This window comes from Solenopsis invicta, chromosome 1 (genome assembly GCF_016802725.1).
Source record: "Solenopsis invicta isolate M01_SB chromosome 1, UNIL_Sinv_3.0, whole genome shotgun sequence".
Taxonomy (NCBI): Eukaryota; Metazoa; Arthropoda; class Insecta; order Hymenoptera; family Formicidae; genus Solenopsis; species Solenopsis invicta.
The window spans coordinates 23,999,258-24,020,019 of record NC_052664.1 but is presented as its reverse complement, the minus strand read 5'-3'; the positions used below and the strand labels follow the sequence as shown (position 1 = coordinate 24,020,019).

The following is a 20,762-nucleotide window of genomic DNA, read 5'->3' as shown; positions in this document are numbered from 1 at the left end:
AATAGCGGAATTATTGGCGGTGGTGTAGCATAGCCGGCTTGGACACTACATACCGCGGTACCCGGCCTCGCAGAACGAACGGAATACGCTCCGATGCGCTTCCGCTACCGGTATATGCGACTCGATGCCACGCTCGTTCAACAAACGCTCTGGCAACAATAAATTGGAGAACAAAACGCGTGCAAAACATTTTTCCAGTGTATCGAAGAAAGTGAAAGTGGCATAACGTTATTCAAGAGAAAGAAAATTTGTGCCAGATTGAGATCGTTTTATGTGATGAGGAAATCCCGTAATTTGGTTACCTTTATTTATAAGAGGGATTCATAGTGTATTAAATTGATTCTGAAGCAATTGTTAGAATGGATTGTAGTGTAATTTTAATAATATAAATTTTATATTGATAATAAATATTGATAATAATAATAATAAGTGAATTTAAATATAAAGCTAAACATTATTTAAATGATTTATTGATCGCTCATAACAATTTTTTTTACTATAATTTTTTTACTATAAGTTGGTTTATTTCATAGTACATATATATATATATATATATTTTTTTTTTTCTCCAAACTATATAGCAAATTTGTTACATGAAATAAAAATAAAATAAAAGCTTATATATATATATATATATAAAGCTAAATATGCAGTGATAACTTTTCTTCTAACTAATCTTTTGTAAATTAGTTAAGATTTTCTAGTAGATCTGTAATTCTATTTTCATAACTGTAAAGTCATTTCAGCTCGCGGCATATTTAACTAGCAGTCCGAATCGCGCCCTAGATGCAATTATTCGGGAATATTTTGAGAACTTCGGAAGCTTTCGTTCGCTCGCCACGAAAGTTATCTTATTTGCCGGCATCGATGTCACCCGCATACCATTCCGTATGCCACGCGATTCGTGCGCTAGCGCACGTCGTCATACGAAATCGCTGATGGTAATTCATCGAATAATACTTTAATATTAGAATTTATGTTTTTTATATCTAAGTAACTTTATTTTCCAAAAAACGCACAGTATTATAAACATCAAATAGACATTGATTAAGCATGATTACTAAATTATACGCTAAATAAGATAAAAAGACGTTATATTATATATAAAGAAGAATCTCAAGTTTCAGATTGAATTAAAAACACAAGTACATGTTCAGATTAGTTGCTTAAGCAATATCCTGTTAAGAAACGACAGAAATAGATAACTTCTTTATAATAGCTCAAAATGTTGGTTCAATTGAAACAATAACTACTATGAAATTAAATAAAAGTTTAAATCTGTTTCTTATCATTTTCTATCGATTTTTTAAAGAAAGCTAATGTATTTAATGTATTTAATTTAAAAAAAAAAGAGCAAAAAGTTGATCCGGAGCAAACAAAGGAATCAGATCAGCTGATCCGACGTAGACCTTTCCTGGCGCGGCGGCAAACCGTTCTCCGTCCTTCTCGCCTTTCTCTCTCGTTTTCTCCCGCCGATGACCATCGCGTTGACAGCCCCACCCGCGGCATCACCTTCTCTTTCTCTCTATCTCTCTCTCACTCCCGCCGAGGTAATGCACGAGGTCGTCCATCCGTTGGTGGAAACCGCTTTCCAAGCGGAGCCTGTTAACCCACTCGGGGCCTCAGTACACTCGCCGCCTTCGGTTCCACATGTCGCACGGTGCGCGAGTGCGCTTTCGACGAATGCCGAGGATTTCGCAAGCGTTTTGACAACTTCGACCTTGAGCCGAGCCTGCTGGTCGTAGGTAAATCCCTTTTCTCCACCTCCCTCGAAAGAATAGAAAATCCCCCGGGATTCAAAGGTGCGCGTCAAGGCCGGCTGAGAGTCTCGTCTTTTTAGGTCGCGCCAATGGCTGCGACCAAAGCAGAACGACAGGTTACGGTCACGTTAAAGTGACGTTAAACTGAATAGTAACTGATCAAAACTTGACTTTTAAAAATTATTTTGGTGTCATTTCGATATCACGGTGGCTTTTTCGCTTGGGAAGATTACATTTCTGTAAAATCAAAACAACTGTTGCCCATCTTTACTTTGATTCGTGATATCACTCGTGAAGATCCACGTTCCTCAAAATAATAAAAAGTTAAAGGGATATCTGAATAAAGTAATTTAGTAACGCCAGAAGATATATGTCTTAAAGTTTACGCTACCTGCGCTTTTTATCGCCGATTGTATGCCAGTTCTTTTTTTTTCAAATAAAAACGAACGTGCCTTGAAACACGTACAAAAATAGCGTACGCAGAAAATACTAATTCACTCGTACAGTTTACGATTTGCTTTGCCTGGAACGAGAATAATAATGCAATTTTTTATTCGAACGGTCCAGATTCCAGCGAGTCGGAACTAACCGATCCAGGAAAATGAAGGGATGGTTCGACGCTTTTCGCAGCGATGGCGGCCCGACACTATACAGCTACAGCAACCGCACTCCCGTCACCGGTGACGTTCCTCTGGTTATCGTATTCGTGGTATTCGGCACCCTGTTCACGGCGTTTCTAGTCATATTCCCGGGCGTCAGGAAAGAGGTGAGCAATTTTCCAGTCCTCCGTCGTGTCCGATCGTGACCGACGATTTAAGTCAATTATGAGTTCTGACGTGTTCTGGCCGTGTAAACCTGATGTTTCTCCCGCCGCAGCGGTTAACCACATTTCTCACGGTTACTCTGAGCCTCTTCGTGGGTGCGACGATTCAAGGTTCGTGCATTTTGTCTACTTTCCAAGTCAAGGGGCCTTGGCTGACAGTGGCGTAACTAACTGATTGGCTTCGCGGAGCTAGAATTGTAAGAGCTCGGCGGACCGACAAAAAAGAAACGGGAAATAGAAGGAAGTAGAATAGGAAGAAATTAATAAGAAAACAATGAAAAATAAATATATTAATAATAAATATATTATATATATATGTATGTTGAATGGATTTACCTACACACTTTGTAACATTGTGTGAATCATATTACTTGCATGACTCTATAATTTATTTTCGACAATATGGTTTATCATTTTTAAACACGAGTGTTCAAACAGGAATAAAATAAAATAATCGAGATCGTAATTATTTAGAGTTAAATATTGGTTACGCTACTGTCCGCTTGTAGTCCGATAATAAACCGCGTGTTTACCTAGCTAAAAACACTTCTTCGACTGTCAAATAATATTGGAAAATCTATCTTTCGGGATGATTAATCGAGATCACGATAAATATAACGCCGCGGAAAAATAACACCGCTGTGCTCTCTGTGTGCGCGTATGTAGTGTCGCAATACGGCTCATCCTGGCATACGAGCTCCGCTACCATTGTCAGCTCTTACAGCGCTTTCTCCAGGCATAAGGCAACGGCCGACATCGGCGGTTACATCGGTTTGATGCACATCAATATAACATACAAGTGTAAGTTTCAGTAAAGAAAGCAAGCTATCTAATCTTTTTATATGCGCTTCTATGCGCTTCAAGACATCTAGTTATGATTGATCAAACGTGACAGAATAAAATTGGAATCAAGATTGCAATTTCTGGGCTATTTGGCACTCTACAAATTGCAATTTGCGAGAACCAATGTTCATGCAGAGATCTATCTGTCTGCCTTAACTAGATTTTATCTTTCCAGTATTGCCAGGTAGCGAGCAAACGAGCGGTGATGTTGAATACAATGAGCGATTCTGGTGGCGAAGTTCCGGCGAGATGACCAGCGCCTTCAAACAGGCCCTTTATCAGGGCGCGCCCTTTCCCATCGTCTCCTTAGCGGAATATTTTAGCTTGCATCAAGAAGGCTTCTCCTGGGGCTCGCGATATCGCGAAGCTGGATACTATGCCTCGATAATGCTATGGTATGTTACTTCCGCGTGTTGAAGTACTTTCTTTTATTTCAAAAGAACGTTTTTTTTTGTTGAAATACTTAAAAATTTAGCCAATGCTGCAAAAAATTTTGACATCATGAGCCTTTTTGTATATAATTATTTTGATGGACTAGCAAAATTATTTTCAGATCTGTATCTAGTTAAATTTTTAAGTACTGCAGCAAAATAATCTTTCCGTGTACAAGTACTTCACCATTTTAAGAATTAGCGCTAGAAAAAAATCTGGAATGAACTAGGGTATCGATCATGTAACTTTTTCCCTAGGGCGGAAAGGTGAAAAGTGAAATCTTTCGCCATTGAAGTTAATGACGAAATTTTTTTACTTTTCACCTTTCCGCCCTAAGGAAACAGTTACATGATCGATACCTAGAACTCTATATAATTTTATAATTTCTAGTTCAAGTTTATTCTAGTTCTAAGAATTAAAAAAAAAAGATAGAAAGTAAGTTAGCCGAGCTCAAAGTTAAGTTACATTGATGCAAACGAGCTTTACAGTTTTTCATTAAACGTGTGTGTATGAGATGAGAACGAACCTTCCTTGCGCAGGACCTCTTTCGCCTCGTGGCTAATGATGAATCTGTTGTTGATGGTGGTACCGCGGTACGGAGCGTACGGCATGATCTTTACAGGTCTGTGCATGCTGCTGACGAATCTAATCTACACGGCACTCTTACCGTGCGAACCTCTGATAGCTCACATCGAAGGCTCGATTCTCTCCTTCAACCTCGGCTGGAACTACTGGTTGGTGTTATCAGCCGGTTTGTATCCTTGTTGAAACTACTTACACCAGTCAACGCGTGGACATACATGCGTGATCGTAATTTTTTTTTCTTTGTAGGTGCCGCGTGTCTCTTCGCGGGACTCGTAATAACAGCTATTGACATGATCTTTCCTCACCAATTCTCGACCATACTCGAGGTCGACTATGACACGCCGTACGACAGGCATGTCATTATAGAGGAGAGTTTCGATACACGCAATGTCAGGCGGAAAGTTCCCAAGATTGAGGATTCGTTTGGTGATCGAATAATGAGGTTCGCCTTACGATCGTATTAATCAGTCAGATTTAACTGAATTATTCTTCTAGTCTTTTTTTTGCGTTCTACAGATGTTAAAATGTTTTCAGCCAACTGTCGTCGAAACTTCAAAGCAGACACGCCGCTAAAGAGGACACCGAGGGTGTCATTAATCGAGGCTATACGCACGAGCTGTCCGAATTCTCGCAAGAAATCGGCGATGAGCACAGTAAGAGCAATTGGTCGTATCCATTCCCACCAGCCATGCGTAGAACCGTTAACGGCTAGTATATTTCTCACATGCTGCGGACAACTGCGATACTCATCGATTTCTCTAAACGCCATTAAGAACATTTAGATACATATTTTATTATATAAATACTCTATTTAATATTATTTAATAAAAAAAAAGGAATTCTAGATACTCTTCTGACTTAAATTATTTATGGAAAACCATCTCGAAAGCTTTAGCGTTTCAATTACAAATATCATTTCATTACGAAAATTTCGTAATGAAATCATAATAAATTATTACCGAAATTACATTATAATTTATAAATGTAATAAGGTAACAGTAAATAAAGTCATAAGTCGGGAAGATGAAGGGAGGAAAAAATCTTTTTTGTGTTCATAAATAAGAAATGTAATACTCATGATAGTTAATAAATAATAGTAAAAAGCAGTAAATATATACATTCTACAGTAAATCATTGAGATTCACGATGAAAGATTGTCAAACAAATTGACAGTCCATTATCTCATGCAAACGGAGAACAGCGTGTCCGACTAGCCGAAGTTTTCGAAGTGATGAATGAAGTACGGCAGGCGCCGCGTTTTGTTGACTTCATCGCAGGCCGACATGACGCTTTTCGTCAGAGGACGCGGTCCACAGCTGAATACTCCTATTTTACTAACCTGCAGATCAGTAACATCTCTCTCTTATTCAACATACAGTGCGCATATAAATTTAAAAAAATAATAATACCAATTGATATTTTCAATAACCGAGCACAAAAGCAAAAAGGACGTTTTAACTTTTGGGATTTTCTTTGAACGTCCTTTGAGTTTTTGAGCGCTGAATGCATTCTTAAAATTATTATTTAACGCACGTAGCTGTGTTTCTTCTGAACAAATTTCAAAAACGACGTCATGTCCGGCCGACCGAAGTGGTTGATGGCCTTCAGTCCGGTAAATATACTCTTCTTCGATAGCCTCTGAAAGTGGTTCTCACATATGTACTACATATGTGAAATACAAAGATATATGTTAATAAACAATCAACTTAATTAAATACAGAAGCAAATTCTCTTCACCAATCATGAATCGTGCGAGAACTCCAAAATGAATTCACATGTACACACTTACCAGCATAGTAGTACGTAAATCAAACTTATGAAAGAATTGCGTGATAAATATGTGAATTTCAAGTACATCCGTAACATCTTTTCTCTCAACGTCCCTGAGAACATCTATAAACCATTCGAAATGCTTGTGCGACGGGCAAATCCATAAAAAATAGACCTGCAGGATAAAAAGAAAGTGACACGTTATTATCGAAGAAACGAGAACGTTTTCTCATTTTAATGAGCCGTTAAATTCAATGCAATGAGTTATGTATTTCGACGATGTTACAGTCATATTCACGTTTCTCTTTCGACGGTGAAACAGACTTTCCAGCAATGAAGCAATCGTCGCTTTTGCATCAATTTTACCGTAATGACATTTTTATATTACGCATATTTTAAGAAGTACTTGACTTCTCCAACGATTAAAAATACTTAAAATCGATTAAATTATTTCACAATCTCGAAAATTATGAATTTGTCTGCGCAGAATAAATATAAATAAATTCTTTTATTCGTTCATTTTTGTGAAAATGTTTGATAATGATAATTTATATTTAATATAAAAATTACATTTATATTTTATAAAAAGAAAAATTTATGCAATTTATATAAAAATGTTTTTTTAAATATTCTTTACTTTGATTACCATTTTCATTTGACTCTTGTTTCGATCTGCACTTACCTTCTTACACGCGACACCCGAATATCTATTGGTAGACGTTCCAAACACAAGATCATTGAGCATGGAGGCGTAGGGAGTCACCCCAATGCCTCCCCCGACCATCACCGCGACCTCGAACTTATACCAATCCTGATTTCCTCCACCGAACGGACCCTCTATACGAATCTTCGGACGATCGTCCTCCGGATTGTAATTGCAGGGATCGAAGTAATTCCGGAGCTTCCACGTCCACGGTCCCTGAGCTTTTATATGACACGACAGAAAATTCTCGTGCGGCGCCGAGGTCAGCGTGAAGGAATGAAACTCGTTGGACCTGAAGGCGGTGCAGGCGAGACGCACCCACTGACCTGACAGATACTTTAAGTTCGGAGGCCTGTAGAATTTAATCTTTATAACGTCGGAGGGAAGCAATTCGGTCTCGATGATATCCAAGGCCATGTACTTAGTTCGCAGGCTGACGACCTGAAATCGGTAACGTTATCGGCTATAGTACTCTGCACTCGGCATTATTTTATTGCATTAATAATGGATACAGATCTTTGATAGCAGGATGCGACTTGCGTTAAATAAACGTGAAAAAATAATGCAAGATTTGTTACATCATACATAATCCATATATAATTAATAAAGTTTTGTAATTGCATATGATTACAAGTGTGATGCAATGCGAGCTTTACTTGTCTTTGCGTTCTACTTTTAAAGAAAAGTGTGTGTAAAATTACTTTGTCTAGTGCGTAAATAATTGCCGGGCCGACGAAGAATATCCAGAATCGCGGTGAGCCTGTCAAACGTGCCAAACCGTGAATCAGGCATAATGCGTATAGAACTACGTAGAGACTATGAGTCGACCAGAAGAACTTGTACGCTTTCTGCCGTATGGTCGGATGTGCGAAGACGAAAATGATCGTCATGATGACGAAGAGAAGAATACCGGTTAAACCTGCAACAAGAGCGAAATGAGGAGCAAATCGTCAGTATTCGAGATATGGAATGAAGTTACAAAATGTTTGGCGGGAGAACACCTACCGGTCACCGTTCTGAATAACCAAAAGGAGATAGTAGGCCGCGCGTCGCTGGGAAAGCTGATTTCACTAGTGAGGCAGCGAAGATGCGCTATTGGCTGCGTAGAAACGTGATAAAAGTTGACTATGTGACCGACCGTATGCAGCACAGAAAAAAAAAGTGCCGTACATGCTGCGATCTTGTGGAATTGTATGTGCGAGTCTAGCGGGATGTACTGCTGGATCGAGAATTCCTTCAGCTTCGTCAACAGATTACGCGACATCGTTAATAGCAGGAGACTGTAGCAAAAGGACAGTGCGGCTGCCGAGCCTCTGGTTATGGCGATTCCCACGCCCATTATGTGCCTGAGATCCGTATGTTCCGCCATAAAAGAATAATCTGCGAGAAAAAGGCAGAAGATTAGGATCAAGCGAAATAAATGCGAACAGAGTGCTTTCTGAATGATTCAAAGATCTAAAAAAAAAAAACGTCTCAGAGACGTTTAGGAAAACGTTCGGACATTTTTGAGACTTTTGCTCCGATTAAGTACTCACGAATAAATCTCTCAACGAAGAGAGCTATGGTGACCACATAAAATACGAAGAGGTAGAATATGTTCTGTCTGTTCTCTTCGAGGTAGGTCGATATGGCGTCCCACTGCTTACGCGTCCAGCTCTTCGAATCCTCCGGTGGCAATTGATCGATGTGAAAGCTGGTCATGCGAGCGACATTCGTCGACGTGTCGAGAAAGTTCTGCTTCGCGCCTTTGCAATCAAGACCGATCGCGACGAAATCACCCTTGTATTCCTTCATCATTAATTTAAAGTCGTTGTACGTGAGATAGTCCTTCCTCTCGAGTCCGGCGTCCTGTTCAATGAGAGATTTAGCAATTATCGCGACGATGACACTTCGCAGGAATAGTGGAGAACACTGGAAATCCGTGACAAAACAAAGATAATAAAAACGCACCTGGAACATGCCGTCGATCAGTTCTGTGACGTGATCGTCCGAGAGACTCGTGGTACGTGCTATTTCCACGAGCGACCTCAACATCTCCGACAATTCTTCCTTGTCGATCACGCCGTTGCTGTCCTTATCGCACATGTCAAAGATGATGCGCAGCTTGTCCTCGGTTTTGCCACGCGAGAACAGCAAGACCGTGTCCAAGAATTCCTGAAATTTAAATTGCTCCTCGCTGATGATTATTGGACGAAGAACGAAAGCTATGATGATCAAAGAAAATGGTAAAAGAATAGCTCGTCGATGAAGCGAACGACGATTATACCTGGAAAGAGATTCGGCCGTCGCCGTCCTTGTCGACGATATTGAACATTTTCTTCACGAAGACCGCGTCGGGCCGCATACCGAGAGCACTCGCGAATTCGCTCTTGGAGAGGGATGTGCGCATTACCGTGACGACCTCCCCGGTGTCACTGTCGTCGGATCGTCGCCTTCGTTCACCAGGCCGCAAACCGAAAGTTAACGCATATGCTTCTCTGAAGAACTAAAAACATCCCGCAAAATGTCATAAATTTTCTATATATGTAATTCATTTTTTATACAGCGCAATGAAAAAACACGAGAAAAGTGAAATAAATTATAAAACACTCTGGTAAAAGTGTTGAAAAGATTCAGATACAGATTTCGGACAAAAATGGATTCAAGCGGATAGAAAAAAAAGGAAAAAAAAAGAAAGATAGAAAGAAATATAAGTTAGAAAGTTTTTTTTTGGATTGTTACCGGATTGTTCATTCCGATTAAAACTCGAGAACGGCATAGATTAAGAATTGAAAATCTTGTTCAGACGAGGGTTGAGAAGAATTGAAAAAATTATCAGAATAAGTTTTGGGTTCATTCTGATTGGATTCTTGGATTAGAAAGGATTGAATGACTGTTTCGGATTCATTCGGATAGAGCTTGGAGTTGATGCACGGATAGAAAGGGTTACAAATTTGATTCGGGTTAGAATGGGCACAGATTTCGAAATTGTTTGCAAAAGTTCGTATTAAAATCTTATCCAAAACTTTTACCAGGGCAATATATTTACATATATAATAATACACGCGTAATTCTTTTTCTGTCCTAATCAATTAAGGAATTTTCTAAGGACACCATACGTCCTTAGAATGTCACATTAATGTGCTGCATCGGTTTCTTCACGAGGCACTAATTCATCTTTTGATATTCAACAAAGCTGCAAGTGCATTTATAAGTTTTCTTGCGCACGCAAGAAAGACAAACCTGTTCGAGCTTCTTTTGCCGGCGCTCCTTGGTTTCCGCTTTTGCCAGCATAATATCCCGCGCAATTGGAGTGAGTGTGAAATGCTTTTTTTGCGACGCCAGAAACGCCTCCAATTTCGCAATGAACTTTCTACGCGAAGCCAACGAATCGAGTTCAAGGACAAGGTCGTAATCGCGCGGTATACGTAACAGCACTAGGGCCTTACGATGTCCGGTTTCGCTCTCCTGAAACCGTGATTAATAATTATCGGGTGCACAGTGTGACGTTAAAGAGTCAGCTGTTACTTAATGAAGCGTAGAAGGATTAATTTGCCACGTAATTTCAAATTTGCCACGTATATTCAATAAAATACGTATAATTACTAATTACAAATCTTAATCATTAATTTTTATTCTTGTGTATAGTCTAAATTTTTAACATTCGATATCTTAATAATTATCAAATTAAAAATTTGCTTAAGAGCATCTTAAAGTTAGGACAAGAACTCACTGCAATCTTGAGTTTCTGAAAATTAATTTAAGCTGAAGATGCTTTATTTGATCAAATTAGCCAAAAAATTTACCAACATGCAGTTTTAGAGTATGTTGTGTGGAAAAAATTTCTAGAATCACAAGATACCTGCGATTCCTCCATAGTTATGGTGTTGACGCCGCTAAAGTCAAATGTACGTAGCTTCTCCCCCTTTCGATCGACGATGTGCAACGCCGCTTCCGGTCCAAATTTCACCTTTACGAGACGACGGTGGTTCGCGTGCAGCCACTCGCGTACGATCATCTTATCGACGCAGATGCGACCTTCGCTTCGCTTCTGGATTGCTTCTTGAAGTATTTTCAATCTGCGCCGCCGTTTGTTCTGCAATTTTACTAATCCGTACCCCGCACCGGCACAGAGGATCGGTACGAATCCAAGGAACACGCACGCGTAGATGTAGACGAGTTCGCTACCCTACAGTGCACACATTTCCCCCAAAAATTGTGTAAAATAATTCTTCTTTCGTGCAACAATCGCGTCATGTTCCGTGTAAAAAAATACCAAAAACTGCTAGAAATTAATATTCCAAAAGCGTAATTTAACAATAAAGGAATGAACAAAATAAAATTATTTGAATTTAATTGTAAAAGTCAAAATGTTAAAGTGGACTTTTATGCAGTGTAACAAATATGGAATATCAGCGAAGCTTGTAATTGTTGAAAATTGATGTTCCAGAGTTCCAGAGAATCGCAATTAAAAAAAAAGAGGAAGAAAACGAGATGCAATTATTTAAATTTAAAAATTAGAATATTAATGTTTTATTTAGTGTAAAAAAAATTGAATATTAGGAAAAACTCCAAGTAATTCTAAAAGTAAAAAAATTAAAATGATTTATAATCATAGAAATTGAGAGATTAAAAAATATTGCGCAAGATAATAACTGACAAATTATTTAAACTGCTTCTTGACACGGCCGTCTAAATATATCTCAAAGTCAATTACCTCAAAGTAGTCGTAACGCTGTAGGGGGACGCAGGATTCGAGCATCGTCGAATTCAATTGAAAAGGCTGAGGGCATGGATCGCCGTCTTGCCAAACAAACACTCGTTTTTGGATCGCGTCGGATGGTATGTCAGTTGCGTTTGTGATCACATCCCACAGCGTAACGCGACGGATTTCTTGTATCTCATTTCGCGTGAAAATGCTAAAATCGAATGAAGTCGCGCGTCAGAGATTTCCTAACAGCTAAGCCACAGTTAAGTCGATCGGCTATATCTCTACACAATTTATTTCAAGGATAAATATAAAATATATGTAAACGATTCCTACGTTACGGCCCGCATGGGGAAAAAAAGACAATCAACGTGCAGAAATGTTAACGTAATAGTTAAGAAGAACTAACTCACTTACCCGTTCTCCTCGTTCTCAAACCAGAATCTATCGGAGTCGCGTAAACGGAGAAACTGTTCTTTTATGACCGCGGTGAAGAGCTCGCCTGGACCGCCCTTGGATTCGAGCATCCCTCCAACGTAGACGTCGACGTTGTTGAGATTGTTCGAGTAAATTTCAATCAGGGTGCGTAGCAGCGACGGATTTTTGTTGAACAATTCCGGATTGATCTCGTTCCAAGTTTTCCGTTTCGCCAGCTTAAAGCGCGCCCTGGCCGTATTGTAGTCCGGAAGACCGTTGTCGCGACCACGCATGATGTTCAGGGCGCCGAGATCTCGGCGCGAAAACTCCATGGGGCCGAAGAGATTGTTCCGGATGTCAGTGCCGAGAAGATTGTCCTCCTTCTCCGCTAACTGCGACGCCATGCCCATGATCAGCTCCTCGATCGTGCTGTTAGCTAAAATCTCCTGTGAGCAATATCTGTGTTTAATACGATCATAAGCCTCATGAGAATTTAATCTGATAATCAGGTCACGCAGGATGTAATCTAGATCTTGGAGCTACATTTTAATGATAAAAATTTTTTACGAATTAGGTTTTAACGAATCGATTTCTCTTAGAAGGAAAGTTCGAGGAAAGTCGTCATTTGTTACAACTTTTTAAAACGCAGTGTTAAACATCTTGATCCTTATCGTGGATTAAAAGTGTTGAGAGATTAAGATATATACAATTAAACATTGTTAAGAAAGATTAAAATGCTACAATAATTTCAAAAAGAGAATTGTTAATAATTTAAAATTTACATTGATAATTAATTTAGAGTAAGAAAAAATTATAGTCAATAATAAAATGTATGTGTATATATATATATATATATATATATATATATATAAAATTGCCTATTTTTTCAATTCAACGTTAAATTTATTCCTATAAAAATTAAAAATTTTAGAAAAATTAAAACAATCAAAATTATTAAGAAAAATATTAAAACGCTAAAATAAAATTAAAAATAATTATTTAAAATTTGTATCAACGATTAATACAGCGCATATAAGAATTATTGCAATAATCGATATATTTAACGGGTACAAATATGCATATGAAAAATAATCTCTGTTTGAAATAAATCGTTTAAAAAGTTCAACGTAAGAAAATAAATTTATAAACGGTGGCACTTACGTTCGAGTCCCACCATGTGGAGCAGAGTCTCATAGCTGGCTGGCCTGTATTGGTCTTCCTGTATTTGCAATTTTCGTCTCGCCGATATATACCTGGCGGTATGAGAGTGTGACCGAAACGAAAAGCGGCACTTTGGAAGATGTGACTGATTCCCGGATGCAAATCTGGTTTATAACCGGTGTACGATGGCAGATCCTCATTTAGCAATGCCGGAAGATACTCATAAAGGATTATGTTCTGTAAGAAGGTAGAAAAATCTTACGCGCCGGGAAGCGAACGAGTGAACGCAAATTATGTAAATTCAACTGCAATTTAAAATAAACAACTCCATTCAATATCAAGATTCTCTTTGGAAGCTTTACCAATTACATAAAATTCATTTCACTATCGTTCGCAACTCTTTCCGCGCCGAGTAAAAGCAATGCCGCATCTTTCTCTTTTACTGTTTATCTTCGAATAAGAACAAATTAAGAGGTGAGCTATTCACCTGAATCGTCCCGGTGACCATCTGACGTGTCTTCTGAAAAACATCTTCATCGGACATACCGGGATGCTGTCTCTGCACGCGGGCCGCTATGACATTGTGGTACCGATAGAACAAGATTCCCAGAGCCAGCAACGGCGGGTGCTGATTCGTTCTCGGATCGCCGAGGACTGCGTAATGTAATTAATTGTTAGGCCACTTTCGCAAGAGTCTCGGAAAATTGATTGCGGGGAAAGTTAAAACGCGCGACGTAATAGAAAATAGGCACGTGCGCATGCGGTTAATGCAAAAATTGCGAGTAATAATGCAAAAAAAAACCGGACGGTTCGGCGCACGGTAACAATCGCGGATAATAACATAATTAATTAGTGAGAAGAATCAAATTATGTAAGTGTCGAACGACTAAAGCGAACATGCTGAATAGTTACGAGAAAAGATACCGCTTCAAGAAGCGCATAGCCAATTAAATTATTTATATAAGAAATTAAATAATAATCATTAATTATGTTAAGTTACCACATGAAATTTGCATTCCTTTATTTCACTTAATTAACACTTTCGAAAGGAAACAACGCAACGAAGGAACATTTTATGAGGCCGAAACGGAAAGTAATTTATACGCTCGCGGGCTATAATAAACTTCTATTCCTGAATGCACGTATGTGCCAATAGTACTGAAAGGGTTAACAAGCGAAATCAATTTTCCTCCACCGCAAAAGAACCGAAGTATCTATATTTTCTGACTAATAAGCGAGCGAAGACGAAGATTTCTCGGCGGTTAAACTTTCTAGTTACTAACAAGCGGCAAAATCGTTCAGTCGAAACGTTAACAATTTAAATAAAATTTCCTTCGCATTCCGATCTTCAATTCAACCGAGATGTTCGCCGTTCGAATGAAAAGCGAGAACCAGTTACGGCGTGCAATTAAAAATCGGTTAGATAATCTTCAGCAGTAAGGCGGTGCGCGCGATTACAAATTTCTTGAGAAAGTCTTCGGGCTATTTATAGGCTAAATTTATACACGGTAGATCCTCGCTTACGATACAGGCGCTCCGGGCTGAGCATTCGCATAACGTGCGGCACCGCGTGATTGAAGAGGGGCGCGCGCATGGTGTTCCTCACGGGAAATTGTCTCGTTCGCTCCATGAGAAGGCTGCCGTTCTCGAACGCGCGCATTGTATTGGCCCACGCCTCGCTGCTCGAATAGACGAAGCTGCCATCGATCCAGCTCGTGACTTTATTTATCTGCAATCTCACGTATTCAGAGCTACTTCTCACGGATCACTTGTCTTCGGGGCTCGGCGAAGCGTTTAACCGATCGAAGAAGGAAAAAAAAATGAAGCAATATAATATCTTGTTCCGCAACAAAAGTGACCTATCGCCGTGGTGGATACCCGTGGCGATAGATCGTTGAACGTGACTGTAATTTATAAGATAGAGATCGATTCGGAGACGGTCGATATCGTTATCATAACCGGCGAAAGTCAGATAAAATTGAAAGTCTACCGCTCCCGGAAGTGAACTCGTGGAATGATTAGCACGCGCAGCATGGTGGTGACCCGGTACCACCGCGCCGATCGAGTGGCATAACACGCTCGAGAAAAGCGGGAATTACCTGTTCCCGCGGGCTGTTGGGACTGCGTCCGGTCTGACGATCGTAATCCGCTCGCAGAAACGGAATGTACTTGTTACCTTGGCACTCCTTGTCGAAAACCGGATCGCATTTGTCCACGTCGATCCGATGAAATTCTATGGGGCAACCACTTTCGCTGGCCATGATTATCTCCGACGTGACCAGCTGTCCTGAAAAGAGTCACCATTCGAGGATGTCGAGGAGTCGCGAGAGTTCCGGCAGGTAGATCTACGATATGTCGCACGCACACGCGTCGAGCTCACCCGACGCGAACGCGCGATCTTATAGACCGCTTTATGTAATATTACATTTCGCGTCGTTGACAGACGTGACAATTAACTGTGGCTGTTAATTCATACATGTCCGCATTTGGACAAATGGAGAATTGTGTATGAAGCGAGTAACGCAATATGTATGGAGATAAAATCGTAAAGCGCACGATCGTGGCATGATTAATGATATAATCTATATACAGTTCATTCGTCATTATTCGTCATTGCATTTTAAAATTTTGTTACGTTCTATACGTAAAAAATGTAAATATTACGTTAAAAATGTAGATATTTTTTTATTCAAATAAAAAATTTAATATTTGTTTTGTGTGTTGCACGAAAAAAAGATTAATTGCAGGGAGTTACAGCAGCAAGAATCTGTGTGTGACATCTAAATTTGACCTCTACATATAACTGAAATTTAATCATTATGTACAGGTTGTTATATTGTTGCAACTAATCTTTTTCCGTCTAACATTTAGTTAAAATGCTCAGATATCTTTTACATAAAAGGATATCACTTTCTTCACTTTTATCAAAGCAAATTTAAATATTCTTTGCCTCTAAAAGTTCAATACTTAATAAATAAAGTATCAATTCAATAACTTCCCTTAAAAAAAACAGTGTTTCATACTGATATTGCATCAGTAACTGATGAAATATTATCTATTATTGATATAGTAATCAGTTTATTGTAATACTTTACCAGTTCTTTTTTTTAAGAATCATTCTTCTATTTCCCGTCTTTTTACAAGTACTAAAAAAATCACTTGTATTTGGAAATCTTCCTAATTTTCTACACTTTGTCTAACTCCATTTGTATATTATTATCCTCACCGAAAAAGGCAAACAATGCGGTACGATTTTTCACCGACGGCAGACCGTCGTCGCCTTGCATGAACAGGTCGCTGAGCTTCCGGGGGGATGGTCTGTCTTGACCGGCCATGGCGTACACACCATCGGAGTATGCCGCCGGGACCTTTCGGATTAGCTTACTGTCTACGGAGATACGTGCGACTCGTATTAGGATAACTTTCCATGTAAAATCACCTTCGCTGTATCACGCAGACATAATAATCGCAGGACCGTCACTTTCCTGTCTCATCAACTCTTCTAAGAAATGTTTTTCGCGACCCTCCTATGATTGATTAATCTTGACATCCTTTCTTACTTAAGCCTTATCTTCGGTATAAAGTCAACGGGGTACGAAACGCGTTTAATTATAGAAATGTATAATTTTTGCGCGATTTCTAATTATATTTAATTATAATTTCATCGAAACCTGTTTAGGAGATGTTTTCTGTTTCTTGTCGAGAACATCAGCTTGCAAAAAAGCCAAACGTGAGATTAATTTTGAATTAATTGCTGTTAATAAAAAATTAAATTAAATATAGAAAGATTCTAATAACGTATAAAGATGCTTAAAAATTTTTTCGTTAGAAAATTTATCCAGTTAAAAAGGAAGATGAGTGGATTTTCATAAAGTGACAATCCTGATGTGCGTTATAATGAAACAGCGAAGATACTTAAATATTAATACAAATTCGAGTACTTGCCAATTGCACCCCAATCAGGATGAGCTAGATTATTATAAAAGCCATCATATCTCTGTTTATTGTCCGCATAATTAGGACCCGCTCCTAAAACATTTTATATAGATTCCACATAAATATAAGGGCCTGTATAAAATATTTGATATGGTCTCATTTTATATAAATTATATACCGGGAGAAAAAAATGGATAAATTATGCATATTACCATAATTTATCTATAATTTATATTCAATTTCGATGCCATTACAGTTGTTTTAACCATGCAAATTATAGCTATTAGTTATTATTACATAAGTAGTAAGCGAATGTTAAAAAAAAATAATTACATTTACTATAATTGTGATTGCATTTACTAAATAAAAATGTTTGTTTTTATTTTTACCATTCGTATCTTAATACTTTGCTATATTAGTATTTAAAATTATAATTTATAATGAAATTTTTACATAATTAATAAAACCATAAACACAAAGTTATTATTATTTACTAACATTATAGCAGTAAAAACTAAAAATAAAGTTCGTGAACCATAATTCTTTTACCAAGCAATTATAGTCACAAATATCAAACACTTTTCTCTCAATGTAGTCTTCACCGAAACCTGAATTTTGTAATACCGCTATCGGGCAAATAATTATTGTCGGCACTGGCACATGGCGTCACGTTAGAGAGTTAAGAGTTAACAATCGTGAGAGAGTTAACAATCATCCGATAGGCCGATGAGCAAGATATAAAATACGACTTCTCACTTCCGTAATATTTAGAAGCGCGCGACGCTCTTCTACTTCGAAAATATAATTAGGATACTCAAGATTTGGGGCAATACAAACGTGTAGACAGCCGAAAGTGGGTCAAAAATGTAAAACGGGTTTAACGAGCTAGATCTACTGCAAAATTTCTTTTCTATCTCCCGCGTTTCGCGCGCGTGATCTGTTCTCTAACTTTCATAAATATCTTTTACCAGTAAATTAATATGAATCTTATGAGAACGCCTTTGTTTTGATAGTGAATTATTTTACCAATTCATTATGCTCCATTTTATCATTACTCATAGTTTCTCAGAAACTTAACAAATAAGACTAAGAAATTATTTTCAACGTAGTCGGATGATCTTTCAAACATATTTATTAAACTTATTTTAAGTTTCGATGTCCTCTTCTCGGCTAATTTGTAGGCTGAAGTAATAAATTATATAAACTTATTTAAATTTAAATAAAATACAACCTACTTTTTACGACAACAAATAGGAGGGATTATTAAATTTATTATATTTTTACATTTTTATAACATTGATGTTAGAGATACGACATTATCGGAGCAGAACATTTTTGAATATATTTAAATCTTTCACATTTCAACAGTCTCCTCTTTTACTTTTGGACCGGGATCACGAATGCCAAAACGATGACGGCGATTGTACTTACCGGTTTCAACGGGGAACACGATCCAGAACGCCCAAGCGATTGCGCAGAGCGGCGCGATGCTGCGGGCCGGCGGTCGTCGTCGTGTCATCGTGTGTCACTCGCTCTCGCCTGGTCCACGCCCGTGCATTTCTCTCATGCCAAGCAAAACGTCTTCCTTTTCGCGCCCTCCAACAATCCCTCTCTCTTTCCCTCTCTTGTCAACGGCGTCTTCGCGGACGCATGCCGTTGATATCGTTGATCAACGGGCGATACGAGAACGTACTAGTCGCGCGGCACATACGAATTTTCGAATTCACCGAAAACGCGGACCGGTTCGAGAAGCTGAAGGTGACGAGCAGCGCGGCGGATCGTTCGCTATCACCTGGCGGTCCCGTCGAAGGAGAGAGAGAGAGAGAGAGAGAGAGAGAAGAGAGAGACAGTTCACCGCGCGAGACACCAGGTGCAAAAATGCCACTAATGGTTTTTCGACTGGCCCGGATGTGACGATCAACCGTGGCCGCGCGGAAGACAAGAACGGACAGGAGGTATAAGGCACTCGCGCTACGGAGCACCACGTGCTTGGTCTCGAGAAGCGAGATCACCATCCGCGATCTCGCGTCAGGCCCGTCGAAGAATCTCGCGACGGAGGAGCGACGACGATACACGCGCGCGGGGCCCCCAAGAACGGTTGGCTGCCTCTCAGACTGTGGATCTGACTGTGAGCTGGTCTGCGCCTCCGCCACCACACAGTCGCTCTTGGTCGCGCGGTGAAAGTCGCCGGCCTATTTGTTTCGTTACCGCGAACGCGCGCCTCCTCCTTCTTCTCCTCCTCCATATCTGTCCCTCTCGCCGCCTCCTCCGCGGGCTACGGCGGCGTCGTCGGCCTCAGTGCTCTTCAACCGTTTTTCGTACGGAGCTTTTGGAAAAAAGACCAACGGCTATTCGCCTTTACCTCATTAACATCGCTAATCGATATGAAAATTATACAATTCGTTTTAATTGGGACAATTAACAATCTCGTACTCCAGATTTTTTCTTTATATTTGAAAGTCTTGCTGGGTCACCTGAATCTATTCCTAGTTAAACTGTTAAAACCAACGAGGCTTGACGGATTGGCGCGGTCTTTAGAAACATACTATTTCAAGTTAATCTCAAGTTTTGCGAGAACGGCATTCGAGGAGCATGCATTTACGATCTCACGGCCCGACCGGTTGAAAAACCACTGTACATCAAGGCGCGATGCGGCGCGGCGACGTCACCGCGGGCACAGGCCTAGTTTTCGAGTCCGCGGCACCGATTACCCAAGGCGAAACCTCTCTCGAGTCCCCGCCGGTCGTTTCAAGGTCGAGCGACGTCGGATGGACGGTGCCGATGCGCACGTTAGAGATGACACGGAGGACACGGCACGTTCGCGTAATCTACTCGCGGCATTCCCCGATGACTTCTTTCCCCCCTTCGGCGGAGCCCCGTTTCTTTCTAAGTGAAAATGAGAAGAAAATCCGTGTCACACCGTTTGCGTGCCGGCAAACGGCTATCGAAGGAAAGAGTAGGATAACACGCTGATACATGACGCGCGTAACGTACCGACATCAATACAAATACAAAGCCAACTCAAGTAAAGTTGATTCTGTGTTTGTGTTGATGTTGAGTACGTCGAACACTTGATGATCAAATAATGTAATTCAAACGAGAAAGAAGTGTCTGAATGGAGGTGTTCGAATGAAGATCTAAGATGCACTTAAAAAAACGTTAGTTTAAATCCTTAAATCTACACGATTATCTTCCATATTATGTAAAATGTGTAACGATAATTATATTAAATACGCGATTATACTTGGATAATTACTATTGTGTCTCGACAGTGTAATTAACATCACGCCCGTTTTGCACTGTCGTTCCGAAACCATAGAGATTTCCGTTTCAGATCTCGGATTCACGTAATGTAATTTACACGAGACTTAATTGAGGATCGCTCCGAGGGATCCGCGAAGATTCGGCGATGGTGCTATTAGCGGCCGGACACAAAGGTGCGCCCCGCACACTCGCATTGTGACTCAACCCGGAGAGAAATCGCGTCTACTGTTCTCGACTAACTGGCCGATCTTTTATCGCCCTTGGCACGAATCGCACTTGGAAAAGGAGATTATTGCGTACAGTGCGTTCACGCAGCCGCTTCTTCGTTTCGGAAGCGCGAGGTCTTTCACCCTCCTCACTTGCGAGTCGAAGACGGCTCCT

The 20,762-nt window shown here is 39.8% G+C and overlaps 2 protein-coding genes across 7 annotated transcripts; one reads left to right on the top strand and one right to left on the bottom strand.

The window, feature by feature from the left end:
• Window positions 1-37: 37 nt before the first annotated feature.
• On the top strand, window positions 38-5,291 carry LOC105193294 (dual oxidase maturation factor 1). Of its 4 annotated transcripts, XM_039452556.1 has the most exons (10): window positions 39-289; window positions 747-941; window positions 1,353-1,745; window positions 2,328-2,526; window positions 2,637-2,694; window positions 3,250-3,384; window positions 3,602-3,821; window positions 4,398-4,609; window positions 4,690-4,885; window positions 4,978-5,291. In XM_039452556.1, exons 4-10 carry the CDS (start codon window positions 2,362-2,364, stop codon window positions 5,153-5,155), a joined length of 1,164 nt encoding a protein of 387 aa, XP_039308490.1. In that variant the 5' UTR covers window positions 39-289; window positions 747-941; window positions 1,353-1,745; window positions 2,328-2,361; the 3' UTR covers window positions 5,156-5,291. The 4 variants fall into 4 exon arrangements, with proteins under 4 accessions (XP_039308501.1, XP_039308490.1, XP_011156002.1 ...); XM_039452567.1 differs by lacking the exon at window positions 1,353-1,745 and having other exon boundaries at window positions 38-289; XM_011157700.3 differs by lacking the exon at window positions 747-941 and having other exon boundaries at window positions 1,551-1,745.
• Window positions 5,292-5,485: 194 nt separating this feature from the next.
• LOC105193293 (dual oxidase) lies at window positions 5,486-20,732 on the bottom strand. 3 transcript variants are annotated; one of them, XM_011157698.3, is made up of 20 exons: window positions 18,549-20,732; window positions 17,127-17,210; window positions 16,408-16,569; window positions 15,281-15,468; window positions 14,706-14,910; window positions 13,669-13,835; window positions 13,182-13,418; window positions 12,021-12,466; window positions 11,613-11,814; window positions 10,758-11,084; window positions 10,139-10,363; window positions 9,183-9,401; window positions 8,867-9,070; window positions 8,452-8,764; window positions 7,922-8,296; window positions 7,618-7,835; window positions 6,896-7,357; window positions 6,233-6,388; window positions 5,977-6,105; window positions 5,486-5,782 (listed from the first exon to the last, which is right to left on the bottom strand). In XM_011157698.3, exons 1-20 carry the CDS (start codon window positions 18,634-18,636, stop codon window positions 5,654-5,656), a joined length of 4,536 nt encoding a protein of 1,511 aa, XP_011156000.1. In that variant the 5' UTR covers window positions 18,637-20,732; the 3' UTR covers window positions 5,486-5,653. The 3 variants fall into 3 exon arrangements, with proteins under 3 accessions (XP_011156000.1, XP_039308442.1, XP_039308444.1); XM_039452508.1 differs by lacking the exons at window positions 17,127-17,210; window positions 18,549-20,732 and having other exon boundaries at window positions 15,281-15,463; window positions 16,408-16,537; XM_039452510.1 differs by lacking the exons at window positions 16,408-16,569; window positions 17,127-17,210; window positions 18,549-20,732 and having other exon boundaries at window positions 14,706-14,917; window positions 15,281-15,411.
• Between the last annotated feature and the right edge of the window lie 30 nt (window positions 20,733-20,762).

What these genes read in the sequence shown, in the direction of transcription:
- LOC105193293 (XM_011157698.3), bottom strand. Translation starts at nt 18,636, where the DNA reads ATGACACGACGACGACCGCCGGCCCGCAGCATCGCGCCGCTCTGCGCA. An exon ending in TAACTATGGAGGAATCGCAG is followed by an intron (nt 10,364 to 10,757) that starts GTATCTTGTGAT and finishes TCACGGTTTCAG; the next exon opens with GAGAGCGAAACCGGACATCG. An exon ending in TTCAGAAGAAACACAGCTAC is followed by an intron (nt 5,783 to 5,976) that starts GTGCGTTAAATA and finishes ACTGATCTGCAG; the next exon opens with GTTAGTAAAATAGGAGTATT.
- LOC105193294 (XM_039452567.1), top strand. Translation starts at nt 2,362, where the DNA reads ATGAAGGGATGGTTCGACGCTTTTCGCAGCGATGGCGGCCCGACACTA. An exon ending in CGTGGGTGCGACGATTCAAG is followed by an intron (nt 2,695 to 3,249) that starts GTTCGTGCATTT and finishes GCGCGTATGTAG; the next exon opens with TGTCGCAATACGGCTCATCC. An exon ending in CATCAATATAACATACAAGT is followed by an intron (nt 3,385 to 3,601) that starts GTAAGTTTCAGT and finishes TTATCTTTCCAG; the next exon opens with TATTGCCAGGTAGCGAGCAA.